A 26,839-nucleotide genomic window follows, 5' to 3' on the forward strand; every position below is an offset into this window, starting at 1 on the left:
TCTGGGTTGCAGGGGGTTGTATTTTTTTTTGTAGAAAAGCGTGAAGACAAAGCTACCAACTGCTATGGGTGTCTAGTTGATGAGTTTTGTAAGTCTTTATGTATTCCTTCTTTCTTAGTGCTTCCTGGCTTGGTAGCCCGAGGATTTTCCTAGTGAGGGTTTTGCTTCGTTAAATCCTACATCATGTGTGTGTTCTTTATATTTATGTTGAATATTTGTGTAGGATTAAGTTTACATAACTATTAATTTGAACTATAATTTGGATTAGTTTTAAGTAGAAAGTTAATTTATATCTCTAGGTTAGATTAGTACCCATCCTAGGACTTTCAATTGGCACCAGAGCAGGTCACTAAAAATACCTAGTGAGATCCGTGGGTAGTCTAGGATGAATCGGGCTATGGGTTCAATTTCTCATCCACCACATTTTGATGGAGACGACTACGCTGCATGGAAGGCAAAGATGAAATCATTTCTCTAGGCGCTTGACGACAGAGTGTGGCTTGCGGTTGAAGAAGGCTGGGAACCTCCAACAATTAGTGAAACAAAAGGCGAAGGATAATCTTTTGTAACTATTTTTATGCTTAAGCCTAGAAGACAATGGAGCGAAGATGAACGCATCATTAGCACATTCGATCAAAGAGCATTGAATGCATTGTTCACTGCCGTTTCGCCTGAGCAATTTAACTACATCAGTAAATGCACAACGGCAAAAGAAGCTTGGGATATTCTTGAAGTTACTCATGAAGGTAACTTCACTGTCAAAGAATCCAAGCTTCAAAATCTCATCACACAATTTGAAAATATCAAAATGCTAGATGATGAGAGTTTTTATGACTTTTATGCTAAACTTAGTGTAATTGTCAATGGTTGTCACAATCTTGGTGACAACATTCCTGAACATAGAGTTGTTAAGAAAATTCTAAGATCTCTTCCTTCAAGGTTTCATGCGAAAAGGACAGCTATAGAAGAATCGAAAGATTTTAGCACTTACAAGTTGGAACAATTGATTGGATCATTACAAACATATGAGTCTGACTTTACCGAAGTCAAGAAAGGAAAAAATGTTGCCTTCAAAGACAATAATGAAAAAGTGAATGAGGATTCATTTGAAAACCTGACTCAAGATGAATTTGCTCTTCTCACCAAACAAGCTAGGAAATTTTTGAAACTCAGAAGTTCCAGGGGACGTGAAAATCGAAACAACTTTGATTCAAACTCCAAAGTTCCTCGTTTTCGAGATGTCTCTTATGGAAATTCTTCTAAGTTTGTCAAACTTGGTGAAAAGAAAAGTTCAAATGATAGAGACAAGTGTTTTGAATGTCAAGGGTATGGACATCATGCTTATGAATGTGCCAATACTCTTAAAAAGCTGAAGGATGAAAAGAACATGGCGTTAACCTCCACTTGGAGTGACAGTGATTCAAAAAAGGACACGGCATCTGAAGATGATGATGAAATGGTTGCGTTTGTTGGAATCTTGGATGGATATGAGATTGATGACTCGGTAGTTGAAGAACCTGATTTTGTAGAAGTCTTACAAAAGTATACTGCACTTTATGATATCACCATGAAAGTGAAGAAAGAAAATGATGAACTGAAAAATAAACTTGTGCAGCTTGAAAGCGAGAAGAAGGAAGATTGAGCATTAATCTCAAATGGAACATGTAGAGAAGCTGAGTCAATGTTGGAAAAGCTACACATGCTAGCATCAAACAACAAAATTCTTGAAAATGAATTAAGTGGCATGAAAAAGAAGGTTGAAGAGTTTAGTATTGGAACAAGAAAAATTGACAAAATGTTAAGCTATGGAAAAAATTCAGGTGATATAAGTGGTTTAGGTTTTGATTTTAATGTGACCGGAAGTTCTTCCTCTTCTGTTACTAAATTTGTCAAAGCTTTACAAGAACCAAGCAGGAAAGAAAGTAGTGATGAACCCTTTGGAAATTCGTGTACCACAAAATAAGCCAAATTATGTGAGCACCTTTATTGATCCAAGAAATTTCATTAGGTCAAAAACTTTCATTCATATTTGCCACTTCTGTGGAAAAATAAGACATATCAGACCTAGATGTAATAAACTTCGAAAGGAAGATCGAACTAAGCACACCACCCATTGGATTTCTGGAAATCAAATCTCAAAATGAGATTTGTTGCTCATCCGAAGGGAATGAATAGAATTTAAAAAATAATGCTAATTCCATCACTTCAAACTTAAAGCAAGTATGGAGAAGAAAGGAGACTCAAGTTTGCTTATTGGATAAGATGTCACCATCATCTGATGAAGACAATCTTACATGTTTGGTGGCCTTCTCAACTTGTCAGTCTGATACTTGGTATCTCGACAGTGGCTGCTCGAGGCATATGACTGGAGACAAAAGATGGTTCATAACCTTCACTGAGGATTGTAAAAATGGAGCAGTCACTTTTGGAGATGGAAAAAGAGCAAGGATTGTTGGAAAAGGAGAAATCAAAACTCTAGGAATTCCATGCTTAAAAGATGTCATGTTAGTTGATGGACTTAAAGCTAACCTAATTAGCATTAGTCAAATTTGTGATGATGATGATGCTGAAGTATTTTTCAATAAGTTGAAATGTAGTGTGAAAGTTGCTAGTGGGATAGACATTTTTGAAGGAAAAAGGTCTAAAGACAATTGTTATTGTGTGAATGCAAATGAATCACATGTGCCAAATATATGCAACAAAGCAACTGATGATGTTTTGGATTTATGGCATAAAAGATTAGGCCATATGAATTGCAAGGATATGATCAAGATTTCCAAGAAGGAATATGTGAGAGGTTTACCGATGTTGGCTGGAGAACTTGGAATTTGTGGAGAATGTCAAGTGGGAAAGCAAACAAAGAGTTCACACAAGTCAACAAATTACATCTCAACCTCACGACCTTTGGAGCTGATGCACATAGACTTGGTTGGACCGGTACAGACCGAAAGCATTGGGGGAAAGAAATAAATACTTGTCTTGGTGGATGATTTCTCACGTTTTACTTGGGTTGCATTCTTGCGAGAGAAATCTGATGCGTTCAAAGCATTTTATGGCTTGTTGAATAAAATTCAAAATGATAAAGTTGCTTCAAATGATCGTGTGATAAAACTCAGAACCAATCACGGAACTGAATTTGAAAACACATCATTTTCTGAGTTTTGTGATGATTTTTCTGCTCCAATCACTCCTCAACAAAACGGAGTTGTTGAATGGAAAAATAATGTGTTGCTTAACATAAGTCGTGTCATGCTGACTAGTGCTCGTTTGACAAATCATTTTTGGACTGAAGCAGTCAGCACCGCTTGCTATACTGCAAATAGAGTCTATCTTCAACCTGGTACAAAGTGCACACCATATGAGATTTGGAAAGGAAAGAAACCAAACGTGAAGCATTTGAGAGTGTTTGGTAGTATATGCTACATTTATAAAGATGGGGAAATGTTAGCAAAATCCGATTCACGAAGTGATATTGGAATTTTTCTAGGATACTCTCTCACAAGTAGAGCATACAGAGTGTTCAACAAGAGAACTAAAGATGTCATAGAGTCCATTAATGTTGTTGTGAATGACTCCTCCTTAAGTATTGAACAACCTGCTTCAGATGAAGAATTCCTTCAAAGTAAATTAATCGATGAGTCATCCACTACTCAGGTTGAAGTGCACCAAAATGTTGACTCAACAAAAGCTTTGAGAAAAGGACACAAGCAAGTGCAAAAAGATCACTCCAAGTCCGACATTATTGGCAACGTAGAAGATAAAATGCTAGCAAGAAGCAAAACTACTGTTGTAGTAAACTTCACGTGCTACATATCAAAGATTGAGCCAAAAAAATGCCAAGGAAGCTCTTTTAGACGATGATTGGATAATGGCCATGCAAGAGGAACTCAATCAATTTGTTAGAAATGATGTATGGTACCTTGTTCCCATACCCAAAGAAACAAATGTTATAGGAACAAAGTGGGTTTTTCGGAACAAAAGCGATGAACATGGTATCATCATGAGAAATAAAGCTCGTCGAGTTGCTCAAGGATACACTTAGGTAGAAGGTTTGGATTTTGACGAGACATTTGCTCCCATTGCGAGATTGGAGTCCATTAGGTTGTTACTTACTTTTGCATGTCATCTGCGTTTTAAATTATATCAAATGGATGTTAAGAGTGCTTTTTTAAACGGAGTACTTCAAGAAGAAGTATACGTGGAGCAACCAAAGGGGTTTGTTGATCCAAAACATCCGGATCATGTGTATCGGTTGAAGAAAGCTTTGTACGGTTTGAAACAAGCTCCTAGAGCATGGTATGAAGAACTCTCAACCCATTTGTTAAAGAAAGGATATACTCGAGGAGCTGTTGACAAAACCTTGTCTGTTAAAAGAATACAAAAGGATGTGATGATAGCTCAAGAGTATGTGGATGACATAGTATTTGGCTCAACATCTGACATACTTGTCAAAGAATTCACTGAAGTTATGCAGAGCGAATTCGAAATGAGCATGTGTGGGGAATTGAATTTTTTCTTGGGATTACAGGTCAAACAAGTTGAAAACGGTATTTTTGTCTTTCAGACAAAATATGCAAGTAAGCTGGTTAAGAAGTTTGGTTTGGATTCAGCAAAACCAGTCTCCAATCCCATGGCAACAACCACAAAACTTCACAATGATCCAAATGGAAAAAGTGTTGATCAAACACTTTATAGAAGTATGATTGGGAGTTTGTTGTATCTTACTGCTAGTAGGCCTGATATCTCTTATAGTGTTGGTGCTTGTGCACGATATCAAGCTGATCCAAAAGAATCGCATTTGGAAGCTGTCAAAAGAATCATTAGGTATGTGCGTGGCACAGTTGATTTTGGTTTACATTATTCCTTTGAAACCAATTCTGAAATTGCTGGATTTTCAGACGCCGATTGGGCTGGAAATGCTGATGATCGGAAAAGTACTTCTAGAGGATGTTTCTATGTTGGAAATAATCTTGTCGCTTGGCATAGTAAGAAACAAAATTGTGTTTCCTTATCCACTGCCAAAGCTGAATACATCGCTGCTGGTAGCTGTTGTACACAATTGCTTTGGATGAAGCAAATGATTAGTGATTATGGCATTAATCAAGGCACCTTCTCTATTTTCTGTGACAACACTAGTGCTATAAACATTTCCAAGAATCATGTTCAACATTCTCGTACCAAACGTATTGACATTCGTCACCATTTTATTCGTGTTCTAGTTGAAAAGAAGGTTTTAATATTGGAGTTTATTGCCACTGAACATCAACTTGCAGACTTGTTTTCTAAGCCTTTAGGCACTCATCGTTTCAAAACTCTTCGAAAGGCATTAGGAATTTGTCGTGTTCTTTAAACTCTATTTTTCACTTTTCATTTTTTTTTTCTTTTGTCTGCCTAACTTTTGTACCCCAAATTATCTGCTTCGTGCTAAACATAATATGCTTTGCCTTAGTGGTTGTTACTATATGTATGTTTATTGATTAAACATGCCTACTTGGCTGAAACTCCACACCATGTGAGCTTTTGTGCCTAAATATAGTGTGTGCATTTTTCATATACTCTTATTTTTTCATGTGTGCGATCTTATGTGTTTTGATTCTCTAGAACTTGCTTTGAGACCTCTTAAAACTCTGTATCATATATTACTCTATTTTGGAGACGATAGTAGGCATTAGGACTTTCCACCATTGCTATATATGCCAGTGCCTTTAATTTTTTTTCCTAGTTCGCCATTTTGAGCCTTTATGTAAACTTTTTGTTCTTAAACTTTACTTTTTCTTCCCAAGCATCTTATATTGCGAATTCCCTCCCTTCTAAGAAGCTAGTAGAGTACGCTTTTCAAAGGAGAGAGATCAAGATTATTTAAAAGTTGAATATACAAATTTTGTGAAGAAAGCTCACTACAAATGAAGCACAAAAGAAGAGAAGAGGACAAGAAGTCACTATGAATTAGAAGTGAACTACCACCCTTATACGAACTCACGTGTGTTGGTTTACATGAAGAGGAAGAATCATCTGAAATGAATTGTGCGGTGGTATGTCTCAAATCCAACCGCTCCATTGAGTGTTAAGTTACATGGTTCATTGTTGTATTTCTCTCTTGGTTTCATTTCCAACTACTCTATTAGTCTTCTTAGACTTTGTGTTTCCTATCTTCTTCATTTCGTTAACCAAGTACCCGAAGCCTCATTACCATCCTTCACAAAGTCCTACTTGATCCAACGACGGTAATTTTTGATGTGTGGAGACGAGATTGATTTGCAAGCCTATGGTAGAATTTTCATATAATGATCTTTTTGAGAGTAAACACTTCACCTATGAGAATATTCCTTGTGAGTTTAGGGGTTGCTGTCGAGTTGACTTGTTTAATCGTATTGTATTTCTATAGTCACGATTGTTTTGGCTATCTCTTGTTCGTATTATGTTTCAGTGGATATTACTAAAAAAATAAAAAAACATTTTTGTCCTTTTCTTTGCTTTATCCTTTCCGATTCTAGATTAGGTTTCTTATTTTTTTCTGATTATCTTATTGGTCTTTTAGTTGGTTTTGAACTTGGACTCATTTTTTTTTTCTTCTATATTGCCTTGGTTTTTTTCATCTTTGTTTCTTTATTGCCGTGGCCTCCATCTTTGTTCTTTGTTGTCGACCTCCTCTACACACAGTTTTTTTGTCATGGTTTCCTCACGCAAGTCTGCACGTTCTCATGCTTTGAAAGGCAAGACTCCTAGTATTACTCATTCCTTCTCTTCTCCCTGCACATGGTCTGTCACTCAAAAGTTGTTTGCGTCCCCACCTGCTTCTTCAACTTTTTCTGCTGATTGTCCCAATGAGGTTTTCAAGCGTCTTCTTGATCTAAGCAAGCAGTTGGAACAGTTGGAGCAGTTCATTTAAGATTTCTACCAAGGATCTTAGTCATCGACTTTCTAAATTGGAGCAATGTATCCACCGCATCCCCAATCACTTGCTTACTCCTCTCATTCATATTTCATCCTCTGATGACGATTCTGACTTCCGTCCCGCTACTGTTCCACCACCTTCTCACACTCCCTATTCACCTATTTTGGAACGTACACCGCTGCCAACTCCTACTCCAGAAAATGATCTAGATGAAGATCCCGAGGAGGATCCCGCGGAGGATTCAGAGGAAGATCTCTACTGGGTTACCGATGACGAATCGTTGCCCAAGCATGATTGATTCTTTGGCTTTTTCTATGACAAAAAGGGGGAGAGTTTTAGTTAGTAGTTAGGGGGAGCGATTTTAGTTTAGCTAGGAGAATATTTGGCTTAGTGAGTTTCTTTTAGTTGGATGATACATCATGTTTGGTTGATTATCTTTAGTTCTTAATAAAGCCCATTTTTGTTTCTCTTTTGGATGATGAAGGATGGTTGAATGATTATTCTTATTTCTTAAAAAACTTGCACCATCCTTCATCGTCCAAAAGAGAAATAAAAATAAGCTTTATTAAGAACTAAAGATAATCAACCAAACATGATGTATCATCCAACTAAAAGAAACTCACTAAGCCAAATATTCTCCTAGCTAAACTAAAATTGCTCCTCCTAACTAGTAACTAAAACTCTCCCCCTTTTTGTCATAGGAAAAGCCAAAGAATCAATCATGCTTGGGCAACGATTCGTCATCAGTAACCCAATAGAGATCTTCCTCTGAATCCTCCGCGGGATCCTTCTCGGGATATTCGTCTGGATCATTTTCTTGACAAAATGATTATTCTTATTTCTTAATAAACTTGCACCATCTATCTTTTGTACGTCACGGGTGTTTTGTTTAATGTGTGCAGATTACAGACTTCAGTGCATAAGTTTTAATATTTTTTTTAAATATTGTATTTGAGGGTTTTGTCAAGGAAATGCCAAACAGGGAGATTGTTAGTGAAAAATTGGCAATTCTTGACAAAATGCCTGAGTTTGTAATATCTTAGATTTGTTACATATTTTCCATTGTAATTGTTTAAGTCTAGGATGGTCTCTCACACTTTTGATGCAAAGATGTTACGTGAATGAGATACTATACAGGTATGTTTGCATGCATGCATCCAACTACATTCATCTATATCTCATAATATTGTATTTGAGATAGGTCTCTTATTAAAACTACTTTCAAGATAATTTGATTGTATTTGAAGAGACTTATCTGATTGCATGTTGGTGAGAGTTATCCAATTAAATGGATTGCATGGTTGTAATTTTTTATAAGGGTTGTTGCCGTGTGTGTCAAATTCTCATCAGTTTAGGATTTGTGGTGTTATAAGGATTGTTATCCAACTAAGCCCTATCATTAGTTATGGAATCCTTATCAGTTCCAAACTGTTGCCGTGCCTTGAGGTGTTATAAGGAAGGTTTGGAATTGGTTTTTGGGTGAGCCGCATATGCATGAATTTTGTGTTCTTCGTGAAAAGGAACTAAAGACAGCAGTGTGTTTTTGTTAAAGAAAAAATTATTTTTATGTTGTTGCCATCTTGCGGTTTCAATAGCATGCGTGTTTAAAGAGAAAATATTATTTTCATGCTAGTTTCATTTGGTTTTTTTATTGAATGTCAATTATGAAAATGTGCCTTGTGATTTTCGTAATTGATTGGTTTTCAAACAAACACCTCATCATATAAACATTCTGCATGATCGAGTTAGTATCTTGCAAAGTTCGAGAGAAAAGGTGATTGACGATCGTGTTAGTATCGTGCCACTTCAACTCGAAGACTGAAGAAAGATCGAGTAACAAAGCATAAAGACAAAGCTGCCAACTACTATGGGTGTCTAGTTGATGAGTTTTGTAAGTCTTTATGTATTCTTTCTTTCTTAGTGCTTCCTGGCTTGGTAGCCCGAATATTTTCCCAGTGGTGGGTTTTGCCTCGTTAAATCCTACATCATGTGTGTGTTCTTTATATTTATGTTGAATATTTGTGTAGGATTAAGTTTGCATAACTATTAATTTGAACTATAATTTGGATTAGTTTTAAGTAGAAAGTTAATTTATATCTCTAGGTTAGATTAGTACCCGTCCTAGGACTTTCAAAAGGGGATATCAAGATTGTTGTTGATCATATATTTAATCTCCATGGATACTCATTGCTTTATTTAAAGACATTCGGATTCTCATTCCTCTCTTCGCGGAAGTAAACTTTGTTGCGGATGTGGTGAGTATATCTAGGACATAAAGTTCAAAATTTTCAGTTGTAGAATAAAGATATTGTGGGACATGAATTTTTTTTTTTTTTTTTTTGTCGGAGTACGGTGGATCGAAATGTAAGCACCTCTCTAGTTCGGTTATGGAATAAGTGGGTTCGATTGGGTTGGGCCGTACAAATGGTGGGCGAGGCTCGTAGGTCATGTCGAGAATAACCATGCTTGCTTTGCAAGATACGGAAGCTTGTTCATATGAACTAGTTTCCTATATTGTGGAGATTTCTACAATTGAGGGATTCACTTGAGCTACAAGTAATCACAATCCTATAAGGAAAGAATATCTATTGCTAGATATCTGTTAGAATTCTCCCAGCTTATGCAGATTCGCTACCCTAAAATGACTCTCTCTTAATCACTATAATACACCTATTTAGGGTTCATCAAGGTAATTCTAATATTGTGCACTCTACATACGCTTTCTAGCCCAGTACTTGAGTTCTAAGACCTTTACTGACTTGACCTCGGATAACATTTGAATTGGTACCACACCGATGCCTAGGAATTCACAGTTTGTCTCTTTTTTTTTTTTGGAGGTGACCATTCTTGCACTCCTTCATTCACGGTAGCGCACATATTTGATTTCACACGTACCTTTATATGTGCCAGATGCCTTTTATTTTGATCGTTTTGGTGTATCATTCCCTAAGCACTTCTATTTGTTCTCTCTTTACGATACTAAATAAAGGGATGTGATATCACACACCCCATTTTACTTCTCACACTTCTTTTTAATTTTCGATTGTCGAATCAGATGAATTAAAGAAGATTAACGGACATAAATGATCAAGAGGTGTGTGAGAAATAAAATGGGGTGTGTGGATAGCACACCCCCTAAATAAATGAACACTTATTTTGTAAGCACTTTATAAATAGAACACTTGCTTCCAACTTCCATTACATGAAACTGGACAAGATATGTCTAATGCTTCTAAGAATTGGACATGCTGCTCACAGTGACAGATGTACATTGAGACCAGGTGGTCCCAAGACCATCTTATATGTGTGAAGGTTTTTTAAGTACTCTCTGAAATGTCTAGTATGCATCCTTTTGTGACTACCAAGTGTTTGATGTAATGTTTGCTAAACATATCTCGACAGCACTCGGCATGTTGCGTTGAGATCATTCAAATCCTCTCGAGAGCACTCATTAGTTTGCTTTGGCACGTATTGATATCTGTTGACATGCGTGCAATATGGTTCGGATGGCGACAAGCCCACCAAATGTATGGCGAAATATCTCAGTGAATATATTGAAATTTTTTCTTTTGCAATTCCCTCTGTTTTTATTAAAAAAACTTAAACCTTCAGCACAAAAATCTCACAATGCTCGAGTACTAGAACCAGCACTGGCTACTCGCATTAAAAAAAATATGATAATCCTCTATAAAATGTGAGTTATTGGACGAAAGGAGAAACAAACAAATGAGCAGATCAGCCCAACAATCAAATGGAGGATTGCATATATTAATAAATCTATAGCGGTGGAGCTTCGTCATAATTATGGTATTAAGTTTTATTTTTTATTTTTTATTCGTCACCGCGTGTAAGCAGCAGGCCACATTTACCACGTGACTCTTAGCAAATTGTGCCCAAAGCCCTGGGCATTTCTTAACTACAGAACATTTCAACCATATCCACTCCACACTATTTAATACTAGCAAAGGCCACACACTAAATGTGTGTGAGAACTATTATTTTTATTTTTCTTAAATATTATTTTTTAAATTTTTATAGGAGGAGTTATTTGCTTTTCACGGAATTGAGCATTCGAAAAAAAAAAAAAAAAGGTTGGCAATTAAGAAGGGAGAAAGAGATGGTTAGTTTAGAGGGTATGATAGAGTGATTTAGTGAGGTTTAAAAAAAAAAACTGTAAAAGTTTTTAGGAATTTCAATTGTGCTTATATTTATTATTGTAGGAATTTGGTTCAAGCTTTCATCAATTCTTCTCACTAATAAACTTTTGCATTCTGAAAACTTCTGTCGCTCCACCCTCGTAGATGCAGAAAACCCACCGCTCTCTCGGCTGTGCTACTCGAGGCTCTGGGGTATGCTCAAATGGAATTATATGAATATGTAGTTTACATTAGATAATATATAAAATATGAATAGAAAGGGGAAAATGTTTTGTCTTGACTCTAGGACGGAGGTGTTTTCCTTTTCTAATCTCTACTCATTCTGTAGTTTACATTAGATAATATATAAAATATGAATAAAAAAGGGAAAATGTTTTGTCTCGACTTTAGGACGGAGGTCTTTTCCTTTTCTAATCTCTACTCATTCTCTCTCTCTCTCTCTCTCTCTAACCATACGACATTCTTCTCTCCCTCAAAAGTTCAAACTTGCCTTCTCTTTTTGGAAACTTCACACTGCTACAGTGATTTTGTATGACGAAATTGCCCTTGGCTTCCTCACGAAATCTCATACAGGTCCTCGTCTTCCTTCCGGATTCCACCAACAGTCAAAGATCCTCTGCTTATCATCGACAGCTCTCCGAGCTCGCTTTCTCCTCCACCTCCTTCGTATTTTCATGGAAAACCTGCTGACTTGACCTTCCCCTATGGATTTGACCGAGGGCGTCGGAGAGAGCTCCTCGCCGCCGAGAAGCTTCGTCGGCTTCGGTAACTACGATGTCCGAAACGATGTCTACAACCGCTTGGTGGAGAGCGGCCATGAAGACGCTCTGACTCTGCCGGAGTTCCGTGGACGCTTGGACGCGCACTTCAACCGCTTGCCGGCTAGGTATTCCACTTCGATCACTTTCCTATATTTTCGTTTCTTTTCATTTTAACGAACTTCGGCTATTGATTTGTTCTGGAATCAGTTTTTTAAGAACAGAATATTATTATATTAGTGAAGTATGAATCGTTGTGAAGCTCTTAGAGTCTCAAATGATGATCCAAACATGATTGATTTCTTGAGTTAATATGCTTTCGGAGCGGTTTCAGTGAAGTTTTTAATGTTTCAGCACCAATAAGTTTGTGCATTCGTATGAATGTCGATTTTGTGCTGTAATCTTTGTTCTGTATGCATATGACTATTTGTTAAGCTGGAAATGTTGTGTGTGTGTTGTTTTCTTGCTTATTATCTGTAAGAATTAGTCGGTTTGACTATGTGAGATATGCAATGTGTGTTTGGACGGAAATTAGTCCCGCACAGTGCCGTCAATTTTTTTCCGATTTTTATTTGAGCTGGAAAGTATTCTTCTTTTTGGAAGTACCTTTCCGGGAGGCACAAATTTTCCTGTGGTTTGTCAAGAAATGTTATTTCAAGGTAAACCTTTCCAGACCCTATGTTATAATGAAGATTTGTTTAAAATATTACCGGGAAAAGTATTCACTAGATTTTCCAAGATATTTTCTACTGCAGAACTTCATAAGAGCAGTAGCAACATGTTTCATTGCCTGTTTGATGGGGAGGGTGATGAACCTAATTCTACGTTATTTATTTATTTTACTGATTTTGTTCTCTGCACAGTTATGGACTTGATGTTAACTTGGATAGAGTGGAAGATGTCTTGTTACATCAAAAGCTTCTTGCTTTGGCAAAAGACCCAGAAAAGCGGCCCGTTTATCATGTCCGTTTCATGGAGGTACTAACCATCATTTGTTTCAGTAGTTTATGTTTGGAATCTTGTTCTGAACTAGAATTACTTTGAGTTCCAGTGCTAAAAATCTTGTTCTGAACTAGAATTACTTTTGAGTTCCAGTGCTAAACCAAGTATTAGTTTATTTCCTGTTGTTATGAAAAGCCACATGTTAGAATGTCTATAACAACTTGTATTCACATAATCTTTGTATTCCAGAAAAAAGTTTAAATTATTTGGACGAATACTATATTTCCTTTTAAGCCCACAGAAGGATGGGACACCAGCGACTTCCTTGACAATGACTCACAATGTCCCTAACTGTGGTTAGCTTTGAGAAATGATGGAATAATTGGGAAAATGTTATCCTTAAAAGGTATAAAGCAGCGGTTGCAACGTTGAGGAAGGAGGTATAATTAACACAAACGGTTCTGTGCTACTACTTTATTATGACTCTGGCTTGCACTAAGTAAAGGGCTTCAGTGGAGAAGAAGATAAGGTTGGTGCATGGATTCAAGTTCCAAATATGGTAGGACTATAAATTCCTTGTCTACTGATGCAAACTTGTGCGCTTTAGGTTTGAAAACTTGGGTATACACCACAAGTGTACAAGACAGCCCAAATGAAAAAACCAAATTAGTTCTTAAAAACCAAAATCTAATCTAGCCTTTTTTCAGCACATTCACTGTAAACTTTGTAGGTTCATTTAAATTTTTTATCTCCAATTGGTTACTATTTGTTGCACAAGTTCGGCTTCTGATCTTCAATATGTTAGAACTTCAACAAAAGTTACCATTACCTAAGTCCTTGCTCTTAACCTCAGAACTAATATTTTTTTGGGGTAATTAATGATATAAGTTTTCTTTTAATAAGATTTTCCACATGGTTAGTCTCAGAATAAAATAAAAAGTCATTATGTCATATAGACATTACTTGTTATATTGTTAATTAGAACAAAATAAAAAACTGATTAGCTAGTGTGATTTAATTTACTTAGCATTTCAACTATACCTTATTTTAGCCTGATACGATTTTTACTAGCTATTCTATCGGAAACATTTTTGGGTTCTGGGAAAAAAGTTGGAATTGTTATTTCACGATGTTGTTGACCAGGATCTGGATCAATCACAATGTGTGGTAATGTGTAATCTTGTTGCATGTACTGACTGTCACTTTACCTAAAGAAGCCTTGACTACAACAACAAAGCCTTTTCCCACTAAAGAAGCCTTGACTACACTTGAAAAATAAGATTTTACAGAATCTTTAAAGCATCAGAAACTTTGCTGCTGTTCCAATGTGTAATCAGTTTTTTTTCCCCTTCTATTTTTTCATCACAAAGTTCCTCAATGTTTATGTTAATCTTCTTTTGGTTCATCTGTGTACTTGTGATCAGAATACTTCTACCAGGACAGATGATGACGATGATGATGTTCAACAATTTACAAGTATTGCTTCAACCCCAAGGCCATCGTGTGATGAAACTATTGAAAGAGCTGCTCTGTCACAGGGGTATTAACCGTATTATATCTGTGTTGTATTCAGTATCTAATTGCTTAAATATTTTGCTGTATTTTTTTCCCAACAAGGGTTTCAGTGACTCTGTGGATATTGATCTGTGGACCTTTGGTGGTCATTTATTTATTTCTTATTTACTTCATTTCTCTGAGTAGAACTAGGAATTGTGCGGTTGACTTTGAACCTTGCTCTAGGCTCGGGGACCTAAATTTGGATGTTAAAAAGAATGCTATGGACATGGACGGAAGGCATCTGACGGAGTGTTCTCCCACAAGGTACTTGACAAAATTGTGTTGGCTTGTTTTCTGTTTTAGAATAAACACTACTGTAGTTCATCATAACAAGATTTTTTACTTTCACACGCCCCATTTTACTTCCCTCACACATTTTCAGTTTTTAATATTTGTTTGCTCTTCTTCAAGGCCCACCTCTAAAGATAAGGACAAAGGATGGAAGAACAAATAAATATTAAATTCAAACTTCAAAGAGCGTGTGGGAGGTAAAATGGGGGGGTGGGGGGTGGGGTGTGAAAATCACCATCCTTTTCCCATTGTCAGATTAATGCTTACCATTTCTTACTTCAATTTTTGCCAGCATCTTGGTTTACTCGTTTACTTTATTTTAGTGAGCTGCAAGCTTTTCTTTGGCCTCTAACCAATAATAAATAAAATGACAGGGCTCAATAGAAACATAATGCATATTGAGAGCAACGAGCCATAATGGCTTTGGTCCCTATTCCCTAATTATTTTGAGTAACCCTTCATAGGAAATCTTTATTTCGAAGGTTGATTGGTTGTCACTATCAGTTTTTTTTCCCCTTAAGAATTTAATGGAATTCAGTGGTTGCTAGGAAAGTTAACTTTAACCTTGGGCTTTGGCTAATGAAATATTGACTTTTTAACACTAGTAATTGATACTAAGGAGAGTCAGACCTTTCTTTATTTCCTAAATGGTGCATAAATAGTAGAAAGAGTGGGGAATAGATGCGTTGAAGACATATGAATTGGTTAAGTTATGGAGCAGATTGTTATGTTCAGTAAAGATAGTTATTGTTTTGCTTCATTTGAATTCTCATATTTTCCGTATAAATTTTCGAGGATTTGGGATGATGAAGAGTGAGTTAATATTGAGATGCGTACTGAAAATATTGTTATGGGTCAAGCATCAAGTATTTTTAGCTCTTAGTAGTTACTAGTAGAATAAGCATGTTGCAGGCTTTCAGTATCAAAATTTTGGGTGTAATTTTGTGAAACTCTCTTTCCATAGGTTGGAAGACACTTGTTTAAAACTTACTTTCTTCTTGCTTTAATGTGCAGTATTTTTTTATCAAAATTTTATTCTGATAATTTTTTTGTATCTTATCAAACATAAGTTAGATAAACGTTTCGTAAAGCTATAAAGAATATGTTGACAAACAATTACTGTATATGATATGTCATGTGCATAAATAGTAGACATGATGCATAGAAGCATATATGTAAACATGAAATTGTATGCATAAACACATATGCATGCATATATAAATAGACATGCATATAAACAGACATATGTATTAAGTAATATGCTAAAGGTCTTATTTTCCAAAATAAAAATAGAAAATAAATTTTTCTATATGCTGATATTAGCTTTATCAACAATTAGCCTAAAGTATAGTTTTGTTTGAAACTACTGAATTTGATAAAATTGGAGTTCTTTTGCATTTTTTTTCAGCAGTGAACATAATCCCTTTTGTTTTTATATGAACTGTGTCCGTATATTGGAGAGATTACATTTATACTTATGGGCTGGTTTTTCTCCACCTTTAGGGATCAATTTCTAACATCTTATTAGATTGGGGAGCTGTTATAGGGTAGTTTTTAGAGTTTCATTTCACCGTCATAGGTGTAATTCGGATTTATTTATTATTTATGAGTTGAATCATTTTGTTGGTGGACCAGTTGTTCACAGAGTCTTGTACTGTGCTTTTGAGTTTCTTTAATAAAACTTTGTTTGCCATTTGAAAATACATTTATACTTATGCAGAAATGATATTGACCATTGGGCTGTATAACGCAGGCAAGATATACCGCATGTTCCCATTCATGAAGTAATATTTTCAACTATTGACAGGCCTAAGCTTCTTAGCCAGGTACGACTGAGAAGCTTTAAGTTATTTGTTTGTTATCAAGTTTGGTATTACCACCTGGAGTTTTACCTGGATTTCAGTTTCAAAATATTCTTAGAATCTGAATTCTGAAAAATAAAGAGTTTGAAGCTCGAAACTCTGCTGATTGTTTCCTTGTGTGTTTGCAAATTAAAGCTGAAGGTCGATTTTGTAGACTAAGTCCAACTATTCAGTGTGTTAAATATAAAAGGGCTCATATACGATTAGTATGGTAGGATAGTGGCAAGCTTATCTGATACTGCACTTGCATTCTGGATCATGGAGTTGGATTCAGTATTCATTTTTCAATTAATAATCAAAAGGATCATCTGATTGAATAGCATCAAGTGATAGTATTTCTGTAGTTTTACTATTTTAGTGTTCACATGTACAGATTTTTTTCAATTTTAAAGGGTATTTAACATTTGATAGCTTCATACCATGTAATACGCTGTCTCCACTTAAGCAGTCCTCTTGGTATTACTCACTAGTATGAATGTGTGCTCAATACCTAATGTTTATAACTCCAACCACCATCATTGTTTTCATTCTTTAATGACACCCTAACTTGTCGTCCTGTATAAAGCTATCTAAAAAAATCGGTTTACTTGGATGTATACAAGTTTCTACCTGATGTTTACTTATTTTTATTTTATTTGGTACTGCTTATGCTTATGATCTTTTGGGGTAGACAGCTTCTACTGGGGTTGTGTTTTGGCCTCCTTTTAGTGGGTTTATTACTTGTTTGGAGAAAATACGATGTAGTCATGTGACACTGTAATGGCCTGATATTCGTGTCTTTTGGTTCTCCATCAGATCTTTTTGTGTCAACTCTTGAGTCTAGACTCTAAACACAATGGCACCTCAATACAGTAAGCTTGGGTATTAAAGATAATTGTGAGAAGACTTTGTATTGGAATAGTTCTTTGTCATTATGATTTGTATCTATTAATATGAAGTTATAAATGTATGGCCTTCAGATTCTGAAATAAGTGGAAAATAAATTTAAAGGTTGCAGCAGACTAGTAATTCAGTACCCTTGATACATATTACAAATATTGTTTATGTTGTAGAATCCAAGAGAACTCCAGAACTGGAACCATACTATAGTCGCATCTTTCTGACTTATATCATTTTTCTCTAGCTTTCTTCGTTGCTTTCGGATTTAGGACTTAACATCCGTGAAGCACATGTCTTCTCAACAACTGATGGCTACTCTTTAGACGTATTTGTGGTGGATGGATGGCCTGTTGAGGTAGATTTCTTCTACTATATAACGTGTTTATCGTCATTCACTGTGTAATTTCTACTGTCAGAGTTTTGTATCTTGAAATTTTGCGTGTTAACTATATTACAAATGAGTAATGTCCAATACACGAAACGTTGGATGGCTTTTCTTAAAATATATGCTGCTACATTTTGCTTATTTTTGTTTCTTTCTTTAAAGGTCTCTTTTTGTTGGTTATGGATTTGCTATACTACAAGCTGTTAATGCTTTCTTTTGGTATGCATGGATGAATGCTTTTTAGTCAGCCTTTATCTTTGATCTATACTATGGCATTGTTACAATGACTCTCACTTTACGAAACAGTTACTGTATCTGATGCTTTCCAGTGTTTTTGTTATAAATACTGAGTTTTATCAAATTAACTAAGTTTCAAGGAAAATGTCTTAGGAATACATCAAGGGGAATTGCGATTATATTTCTTATATGACAGGGAATTGTGCTGAGTTCAAATGTTGCTGACTTTGCAATGTTGTGGTCAGGATGCAGATGATCTATATGAAGCTATGGAAAAGGCAATTGCGAGAAGTGAGGTAAATTGCATCACATTGTTAAAATAATCGAAGAATAATAAGATAGTAATATATATCTGTTGTTTGGTAATTTAGGGGTCATGGTCAAGATCTTCACATTCTCATTTGGCTGTGGAGAAAGCATTATCGGTGAAACAAAAACTGGGAAACTGGGAAATAGACCGAAGATTATTAAAGATAGGAGACAGAATTGCATCTGGGTCATGTGGAGATTTGTAAGACGTGTTTTATTTCTGGAATTCCTTTATTCGTTTATAGTCCTTTCTGCTGCTTAACTTTATATTGCTGTTCATTCTCAGGTATCGCGGAATTTATCTTGGTCAAGATGTTGCTGTTAAGATTTTGAGATCTGAACATTTGAATGATGCCCTAGAGGATGAGTTTGCTCAAGAAGTGGCAATTTTAAGGTGAATAATTTTCTAGCTTTATCCTCCTTTTGATCTTGGCTGGTTCCTGCTAGGGAATTCATATGCTTACCAAATCTATTGAGATCTCTTCTCCACTTGTGAACTTTTGAAGATTTTCCCATTATTTTCTCGTAATGAATTTAGATTATAAGGGATAACATTCATTGTCCTAATTCTGGTAAACAGTTGGTTCAAGTAGAACAGGGGTAGGAAAAGGGATTTTGGAAGGTTACAGCTTAGTTTCTTTCCAGTTGTTTAGCAAATCAAGGTTCCTGGAAGTAAGTTTCTGCGAGTTTGGTTGCACTTTCAATCTTTAAAGAAATCATTTTTTTTGGAAATTTTATTTTCACCCTCTGCATCTATGTGCTAGACTGTACATGAACAATTCCTACATTCTCTGGGTGGTTTTCTTTCTGCACCCTTGTGAACAATTCCACTCTTGATTATGGACAATCTGAACATAGCAAATTTCCTAATCTTCCAAATCAACCAGTTGTGATAGTTCTCTTAAATATCAAACAGATCCTATGTGCCCAAAATTACCTTCTTAGTACCACTCTTTTTATTCCTCTCTTCTTTTGAGGTGGGGGCACATCATCTGGAAAAATCAAGGCTACATGCTTTTCAAGGGCATATATTTTATTTCATCTTGATCAGGTGTCCGTTTGCATGGATTTTCCTCAGTACAAATTTCAAAATAAATGCCAAGATATTGTATGTTACTCATTCTTAAATACTGATATATTTTATGTCCGTTTATGATGGCAGAGAGGTCCATCATAGTAATGTTGTGCGCTTTATCGGTGCATGTACAAAGTCTCCACATTTGTGCATAGTGACAGGTATGGAACTCTCCTGTTGGTTGCCTCCAACATTTACTATACTTGTAAGTTAGCTTCTTTTTGTGGTTTTGTTCATTCTGTATCAGAATCTTACATTTGGAGATACTTTTAGAAGCATTGCAACTAAGAAAAGTAAGAATAAGCATCAGATTGTTTTATACTTTTTTATTTTATTTGCAGTTTTGTAAGTGAAGCATAGTAGATTCCACTAAATGAATTTACAGCAAAATAAGGTGACACGCAAACACAAACATTCATTTCCCTTCTTAAGAGCTATCCTTTTTTACCACTCAAAACATACCTCATAAAATATCTTTTATGGAACAAGGGATCATTCTTACACAAAATCAATGAAATCGGATGTTCCCTTCTTAAAAGGTATCCCTTTTTACCATTCACCAAAACAGACCTTTGTGTGCCCAACCTTCAATGCAATCCTTTGATCCAAACTGTTCATTTTTTATGATCTCATTCAAGAATCATTCTTACTAAAAATCAATGAAACTGGATGGTGTACTAAAAATCAATGAAATCGGATGGTTTCCACCGATATCGGTGGAGCCAACCAATTACATTCTAACTTTTAGAAATTTTTTTATTAGAATCAAGAGAAGTATTGATGGAACTAAAAATATCTTTTTCGGAACTTACTTTGTTGATACTCTTAAGCATTGGAGGTGCTAATGCTTCTTCTCTGAGTATGCAGCATTTAGGAAGATTTTCTTGTGCGTTCTATATCTTAAATTCCTCTTAAGTTGTTTGGATGTCATGTGTATTGGAACTACCAATTATATGTAATGTCAGCCTTTGGCATATTGTTGCATATTCTGAAGCTTCATGAGGGTTAGGAGTAGAAGGATGTAGATCATTCGTGAGATAGAGTTCGTTTTGGGATTACCTTTGGGTGTTGTTTGTTGAGGGTTTAGACATAGTTCTTGGCAGGGTACCTTTTGTGGTTAGTAAATTGTTGTATTGTAGATCTCATCTTGATTTCTTTATGTAAAACTTTTATGTTTTTAGATGCATTTGTAGTTGTAGCTGAGTATAGTTAGTCCAGTGACAACTTATCGTTGTATTGTACTGATCTTTTTCTGCTAATGAAAGTATGGTTTTCATAAAAAATAAAAAATAAAAAATAAAAATAAAAATAAAAAAATAAAAAAACTATAGGGATTGAGATCTATAACATAAGGTCTGTCATGACCTCTTTCAATATTTTCATCGAGACAATGGTTCAGGAAAGAAAAGCTACACTTGTTATTTTTCTTCTCTTTTGCAAAAGAAGAAAAATGTCTTGTTTGTAATGGATGCTAAAAATATGCTAAAAATTATGTCATGAGTACATCTTTGTTTGTTTTTGGTTTTTTGGTAAATCCATTTAGCACAAGACAGCAACTTCATAAAGAATGTAAACAGGATTGGGATGGCATTTCAGAGAGGATAAGCTAGGAAGTTCTAAATTTATGAGGCTGGTTCACCATCTTCCAATTAAGAATGAAAAAGGCTCAGATGGTGATTGTAGGTCTCCAATTTCATTTGAGAAGTCGGTCCAGTTTCAAGTGTTAATTGTGGCCATTCATCATCAGGTTACCTTAAAATGGCACCAAGAGCTAGGATACATTTTGGTTGGCAGTAGACTATTTGGTTCAGAAGTTTAGCTTCGTTAACCCTGGCTGTTTTAGCACAATTCCCTCCTTCAATTGGTACAGTAATCATTTTTAAATTAGTCATTGATCACCTGAATAAGTCAGAATCGTACCAAGGCTTAGGGCAGTTCTGTATGTTAAAGTGCTTTGGAAATTGTGGGCTTTATCCTTTAGATATGGCTACCACTCTTAATCATATATTTCATATGCTTATCTAGTAGTAAGTGCCTCTCTGCTTCTACTATTGGAAGTTGTTTTAACTGCACATGCGTTTAACCTCCCTTTTCCACTCTTCTGTCGTTTTTTTCCCTATCGTATGAAAATAATTACGAAATTTCGTTTGGTTTTTCTTCTTCTTGCAGAGTATATGCCTGGTGGAAGTCTATACGATTATTTGCATAACAATCATAATATCTTGAAGCTTTCAGAACTGCTGAAGTTTGCGATTGATGTCTGTAAAGGAATGGAGTATTTGCATCAGAATAACATAATTCATAGGGATCTGAAGACAGCAAATCTGCTAATGGACACTAACAATGTAAGAATTAAAGGTTTTTGTTCGCTTGTTTGGCAGCTTCACTTCGTGCATAAATGCAACCTAGGTTTGGGAAGAATAACTGCATATTCGTGATAACTGTATTGATTTAATTTGTGATCGTACATGTATAGATTAACTTAGGCGACAGGAAAACAGTAGAGTTCAACAGATTTGTTTGTAATTTTTTAAAAAGGGCCATAATTTCTTTAGTGGATCAATTGCTACTTTAGTTGATATAAGTTATGGTTATTGGACCGACTTGAGTAACCAAACCATGAATGCATTGTGCTTTGAGATATGAAGTTTGATTGTTTGAAGAAGTATATCTGTGTTTCAAATATTCAATTCTACCAAAATTCTCTTGGACACACTGAGTTGATGTCTTCCAAATTTTTCTCAATGGTGAAACTGATACTTTCAGGATAACGTGAATGATGCAATATATTGATATGTGTTTAAAGATGTGAGTAATGCAATTCTACTTTCCACAACTATATTGATATTTTCTAAAAACTATAAGTAGAATTTGTTGTTAAACTTGGCATGTTTTAGTTTTTGATAATGGGTAAACTGTTTACCAGTTAGATTTCCAAGTAATAATGGTTGAAGTCTCTGCTCTCATATCCTGGCAGTTCTATCTTTTTGTTTAGAAAAACAAATAGGTTTCTGTTCATTTAAAAGTTGAAATCATTTTCTTATTTGTCTTTAGGTTGTAAAGGTGGCAGATTTTGGTGTTGCTCGGTTCCAGAATCAAGAGGGTGTAATGACAGCAGAGACTGGAACCTATAGATGGATGGCACCTGAGGTCTGATTCTTCTGGTTTAATATGTTCCTTTCTATTTTTTTTTTTTTCCAATTTTATTCCATAGGAGATCAGGAATTTTATGCAAGTTCTTGACAGTCTTCTTGAAAATTATTGTCAATTCTTAAACCGTTGGACTTGGTTCGGAAACTGGCCTTTGTCGTGATCTAAGGATTGATTAGTTTATCATTAACGATTACCAGCTACCACCCATACAATATCCCCTTTGTTTTGGCAAGCAGGCTATGGTTGATTGAATTTCCTATTTTGTTAATCGCATTTCAGATGTTAACATTCTGCTTTTGTGACTGCGTCATTACTATAGCAAATGCACCATAGTTCGACAACTTTAGTTTACATTGTCATTTCAATATCTTACTGGTTTCTTGTGTTTTGCAAGGTCATCAACCATCAACCGTATGATCAGAAAGCAGATGTGTTCAGTTTTGCAATTGTACTTTGGGAGCTAGTAACAGCCAAAGTATGCTTCCTCTCATGTGATACACATTATCAAACTTTTTTAAATCGTTTTTTTAACTAGTACGATTTTGTATTGCAGGTTCCATATGATACCATGACTCCGTTACAAGCTGCCTTGGGAGTTAGACAGGTTTACTGTTGATTCATATATCTGTTTATAATTAATTTATAATATATATATATATACACACACACACACACTTTTATATTTTTTTTTTTTCGTGTGTATTAAATTCATGGAATAGACTCTAAGAAAAGACTTAGAGTACTTGAATCTAACCGAAGATGTAACACAAAATCGAGAGCATTGGCGTTCTAGGATTCATATAGCCGACCCCACTTAGTGGGAAAAGGCTTTGTTGTTGATGTTGTATTAGATTCATGCAGAGACATGTTTGCTACAGCCCACATTGTATTTGCTTCTTAAGAAGTCCTGTTAATCCTTAACACTTCATGTTTATTCTATCGGCCGCCATGTGTATTTGTGCCTAATAGTTATGTATTGTTTTGACATTCTATTTCCCAGGGGCTGAGACCGGAAATTCCCAATAATGGACACCCTAAGCTTTTGGAATTAATGCAGAGATGCTGGGATTCATTTCCTCCCAATCGGCCTTCCTTCTCCGATATAACAGCTCAACTTGAATCTCTCCTCCAAGAAGTCCAGGTAGGACACCCTCCATCTTTCTTGATGTTTGGTTCTCCCGTGTTCTCTGAGCCTCATTCTGAAATAAAATGCTTGAAATCTCAGGAAATTTCGGAACCTTCCAATGGCACTTAGAGAGTCATGACATGACTCGGAAAATTTCCGAAGTCCCCGAAACTTCTCTTTTTGCAACATTCTCACCAGCTCATTTTTAGGCATTTGGGATATGGATGGAGGTTTGGTTTTTTTGTTTGTTTCTCACATGGATATAGAGGTTATATTGTACACTCGAGGAAAAGAGAAAATTACAGAGATTGCCCAACACAACGTCAATGGTGCATGATGATCTGATTTCCCGTCTGTCGTAAAACTCATGTAAGCAAAACACCCAGTTGAATGTCATTGTAAAATGTTATCTTTTTGAGTAATGAGATGTAGATGCTTCGCTAGATATTTTCTGCACTTATATGCGTAGTGATGGTTATGTCGGATGAAGCGCTTGGTGTAGATGCGATCATAAAACGCAGTGTATCTTTCACACCCCGCCCCCCGGGGGGGGGGGGGGTTGGGGGTGGTGTTGAGGGTTACATCGACATGAACAAGCTTAGAAAGGTAGCTTGAAGATGAACAGATTGTATTGCAGTGCGTTGTAACTGTCTTAACTAGTGCAGACTGTTTTGGTTTTCAGCTCGGAATTGTTTTGTTATGGAGTGGAACATTTGGAAGCTCAGAAAATATGACAGATTTAGGGTTTTCTTTTCTTAACAGTTCTGCCGATCCCGACTTGATGTGCTTGTAGGCCAGTCCAGGTTTCTTAGTTTCTTTTTAATCGCGAGTATGTTCTAACTGATTGTTTTCCTGTTTCTTGGAATATGTAAATCGGGTGGCGGAGAGAGTAATTCATGTTTCATGTTTTTGGTGTTTTGTTTACGAGAGAAATTGATGGGGAATGTTGTCATAAAAACACATTGATATATTGTCCGATTTGTTAGCCAAGTAGTAGCAGAATTTCGATGATCCAAGCGCTTCGCACGATGATTGCATGGCAGACTTGTCGTGAAATCTTATCGCGCTCGTTTTCTTCTCGTTCACACCTATGTTTATTTATAGTTTGAATTGAAGAAATCAAAAGAGAATGTAAGAGCGTCATTGATTGGTAACTACCTGATGAGAACTTTTGGGCCTCGTTTGGCATGCCGTATTAGACATCGGATAATACTATTTAATACAATGCGGTGTCTGGTGCCATTCTGTATTAAATTAGCACCGGCCCTGTCTATTTTATACTATGCACGCCGGATAAATTATACACTCCAAATCGTTGGTATTATTAGTCAGGTCGCTGGAAACAAAATCAAGCTAACTCTTTTTCCATCTCTCTTTTGCTGATTACTCCAGCGCCTTTCCGGTCCATCTTCTCAATCAATATTCCTTCTTTCTTGTCAAAGAAGAACTAGAGTTTGGGGTGTGCAACTGTATATGGTTGATGGGGATGGGGATGGGATGGTGGAATAAGTTGGAATTGGGGCTAATCGATGAACAGGCCGTCGACCTGCATTTGCAGATGCTCATGGCGAGCATCCATGGCGGCAGCGTTTTCGTTTGGATCAGAGGTAGTGGTTTTTAGTTTTTTTCCCATCAAATCGACGGGCTTTAATACCAAATTTGGTTTTAAATTGTGAAACTCAGTGCCATAAATGTTCTTCAATCTCCTTTTGAGGAAGTAAATGAACATGATAATCTTTGATTCTTTATGCAGCATCAACTTGTATTTATAGGAAGAAGAAATACAAACAAAAACAAGTCCAAGATGAATTGAGTTTTTATTTATTTTTAATTGAGAACAGATATGATCGGTGCTCTTTAATTTGTTTATTATGTTAAAAAGTATGTAGACATTATTTAAAAAAAAAAAACCGGTATTTAATCCGGTACTGCATCAAACGTCTGATTAAATAATCAGTACGTCGGACTAAATAGTCATTACTATCCGATGACAGATTATCCTATCTGATCGAAATAATTAGTACAATTCAAGCTGTTAAACGAGACCTTGGTCGGTTTGCAAATAGAAAATAGAGTGTAAATGAGCTTAGCGACGCCAAATACCAGGTGTTTGGTTCAAATGATATTGTTCGTACTCGGACATAGTTTTATACTTTCAAATGATTGCATTTCCAAAATAAAATGATACACAGCTGGTCACGATCTTTATGAGCTGGTCAACTCACTTTTCTAAAATATTTTGTTCGAGCCCGGCTCCTTTTACTTACGAAAGCAGTTGAGAGCTGCTTCCGCTTTTTTGCTTTGAATGACTAAGATTTTGAAAAAAAAAAAAAAAAAAAGAAGCTAGGCTTGCTTGAGTTGCGAAACACAAGTTGGAGCCTAGCTTTAACTAAATTTACTATATATTATAAATTTGTGATCTGAACTCGCCTCTCTCTCCCCCACCCTCCCTCTTCTCGTTAGATCTTTCGTTGTCTACGAGAGATGCAACGACGAGCAAAGACAAGAGATGCAACAGCTATCGAAGAAAACAGAGAGTTCGTATGAAAAAAAAAAGAAACAAAACCATCGCCTAAATTACCGCCTAGGCCACCTATGCGGGCTCCTAACTCTTACTCTATTTTGCTGGACAATTTGGCCTAAATTGCGGAGGCATTCCGTCACCTACTGCTCCAAAGTACTGGGTCCTCCGTAGTACCCAAGAAGGTCCCCTATGAATTACAACCAATTGGCGGATTATGATAGTTGGAACAGATTCCTACACACCGTATTTACCTCCCACACATCTTTACTTTTTCTTTTTCTTATAATTAGATTGAACAAATAAAAAAAGAATCTAAAACTACACTTAAAAGGGGTGTGCAGAAAATAAGAAAGGAGTTTCGAAAATCATTTCAAATTTCCCTTAAGTCGTGCATCTTGTCTCTATATTCCAAGTTGCTGATCGTGTTTGGTTATAACTTTCTTTGATATTATGGTTAACATAAAGATAAAGAATTAGTATTGCACTCCTAGGTTCAAAAGAATCCAAATTCTAGTAGTGAAACCTATGTGTTCTGCACAAGCAATAGTTAAAGATTTAATATTGATCACAACTCTTCGAGTGAACTAATTCTCTTAACTATTTGAATTACAAACTCATTACAAAATTACACCGCTTTAGTTTAATTATCTTCCACATATTAATTCTAGATGTATACGTCTTATGATTCT

General features: G+C 35.9%; 2 protein-coding genes across 3 annotated transcripts; both read left to right on the plus strand.

The window, feature by feature from the left end:
- The first annotated feature begins 577 nt into the window (after positions 1 to 577).
- Positions 578 to 1,642, plus strand: LOC137725095 (uncharacterized). The gene has a single exon (XM_068463694.1). It carries the CDS (start codon positions 578 to 580, stop codon positions 1,640 to 1,642), a length of 1,065 nt encoding a protein of 354 aa, XP_068319795.1.
- A 9,807-nt stretch (positions 1,643 to 11,449) lies between these two features.
- On the plus strand, positions 11,450 to 24,073 carry LOC137725769 (serine/threonine-protein kinase STY46-like). 2 transcript variants are annotated; one of them, XM_068464549.1, is made up of 16 exons: positions 11,450 to 11,938; positions 12,674 to 12,788; positions 14,177 to 14,292; positions 14,454 to 14,573; positions 16,354 to 16,426; positions 17,586 to 17,696; positions 18,209 to 18,259; positions 18,335 to 18,474; positions 18,559 to 18,666; positions 19,435 to 19,508; positions 21,517 to 21,692; positions 22,402 to 22,497; positions 22,895 to 22,975; positions 23,054 to 23,104; positions 23,501 to 23,641; positions 23,726 to 24,073. In XM_068464549.1, exons 1-16 carry the CDS (start codon positions 11,757 to 11,759, stop codon positions 23,753 to 23,755), a joined length of 1,665 nt encoding a protein of 554 aa, XP_068320650.1. In that variant the 5' UTR covers positions 11,450 to 11,756; the 3' UTR covers positions 23,756 to 24,073. The 2 variants fall into 2 exon arrangements, with proteins under 2 accessions (XP_068320650.1, XP_068320651.1); XM_068464550.1 differs by having other exon boundaries at positions 14,493 to 14,573.
- The last annotated feature ends 2,766 nt before the right edge of the window (positions 24,074 to 26,839 follow it).

This window comes from Pyrus communis, chromosome 2 (assembly GCF_963583255.1).
Source record: "Pyrus communis chromosome 2, drPyrComm1.1, whole genome shotgun sequence".
Lineage (NCBI taxonomy): Eukaryota > Viridiplantae > Streptophyta > Magnoliopsida > Rosales > Rosaceae > Pyrus > Pyrus communis.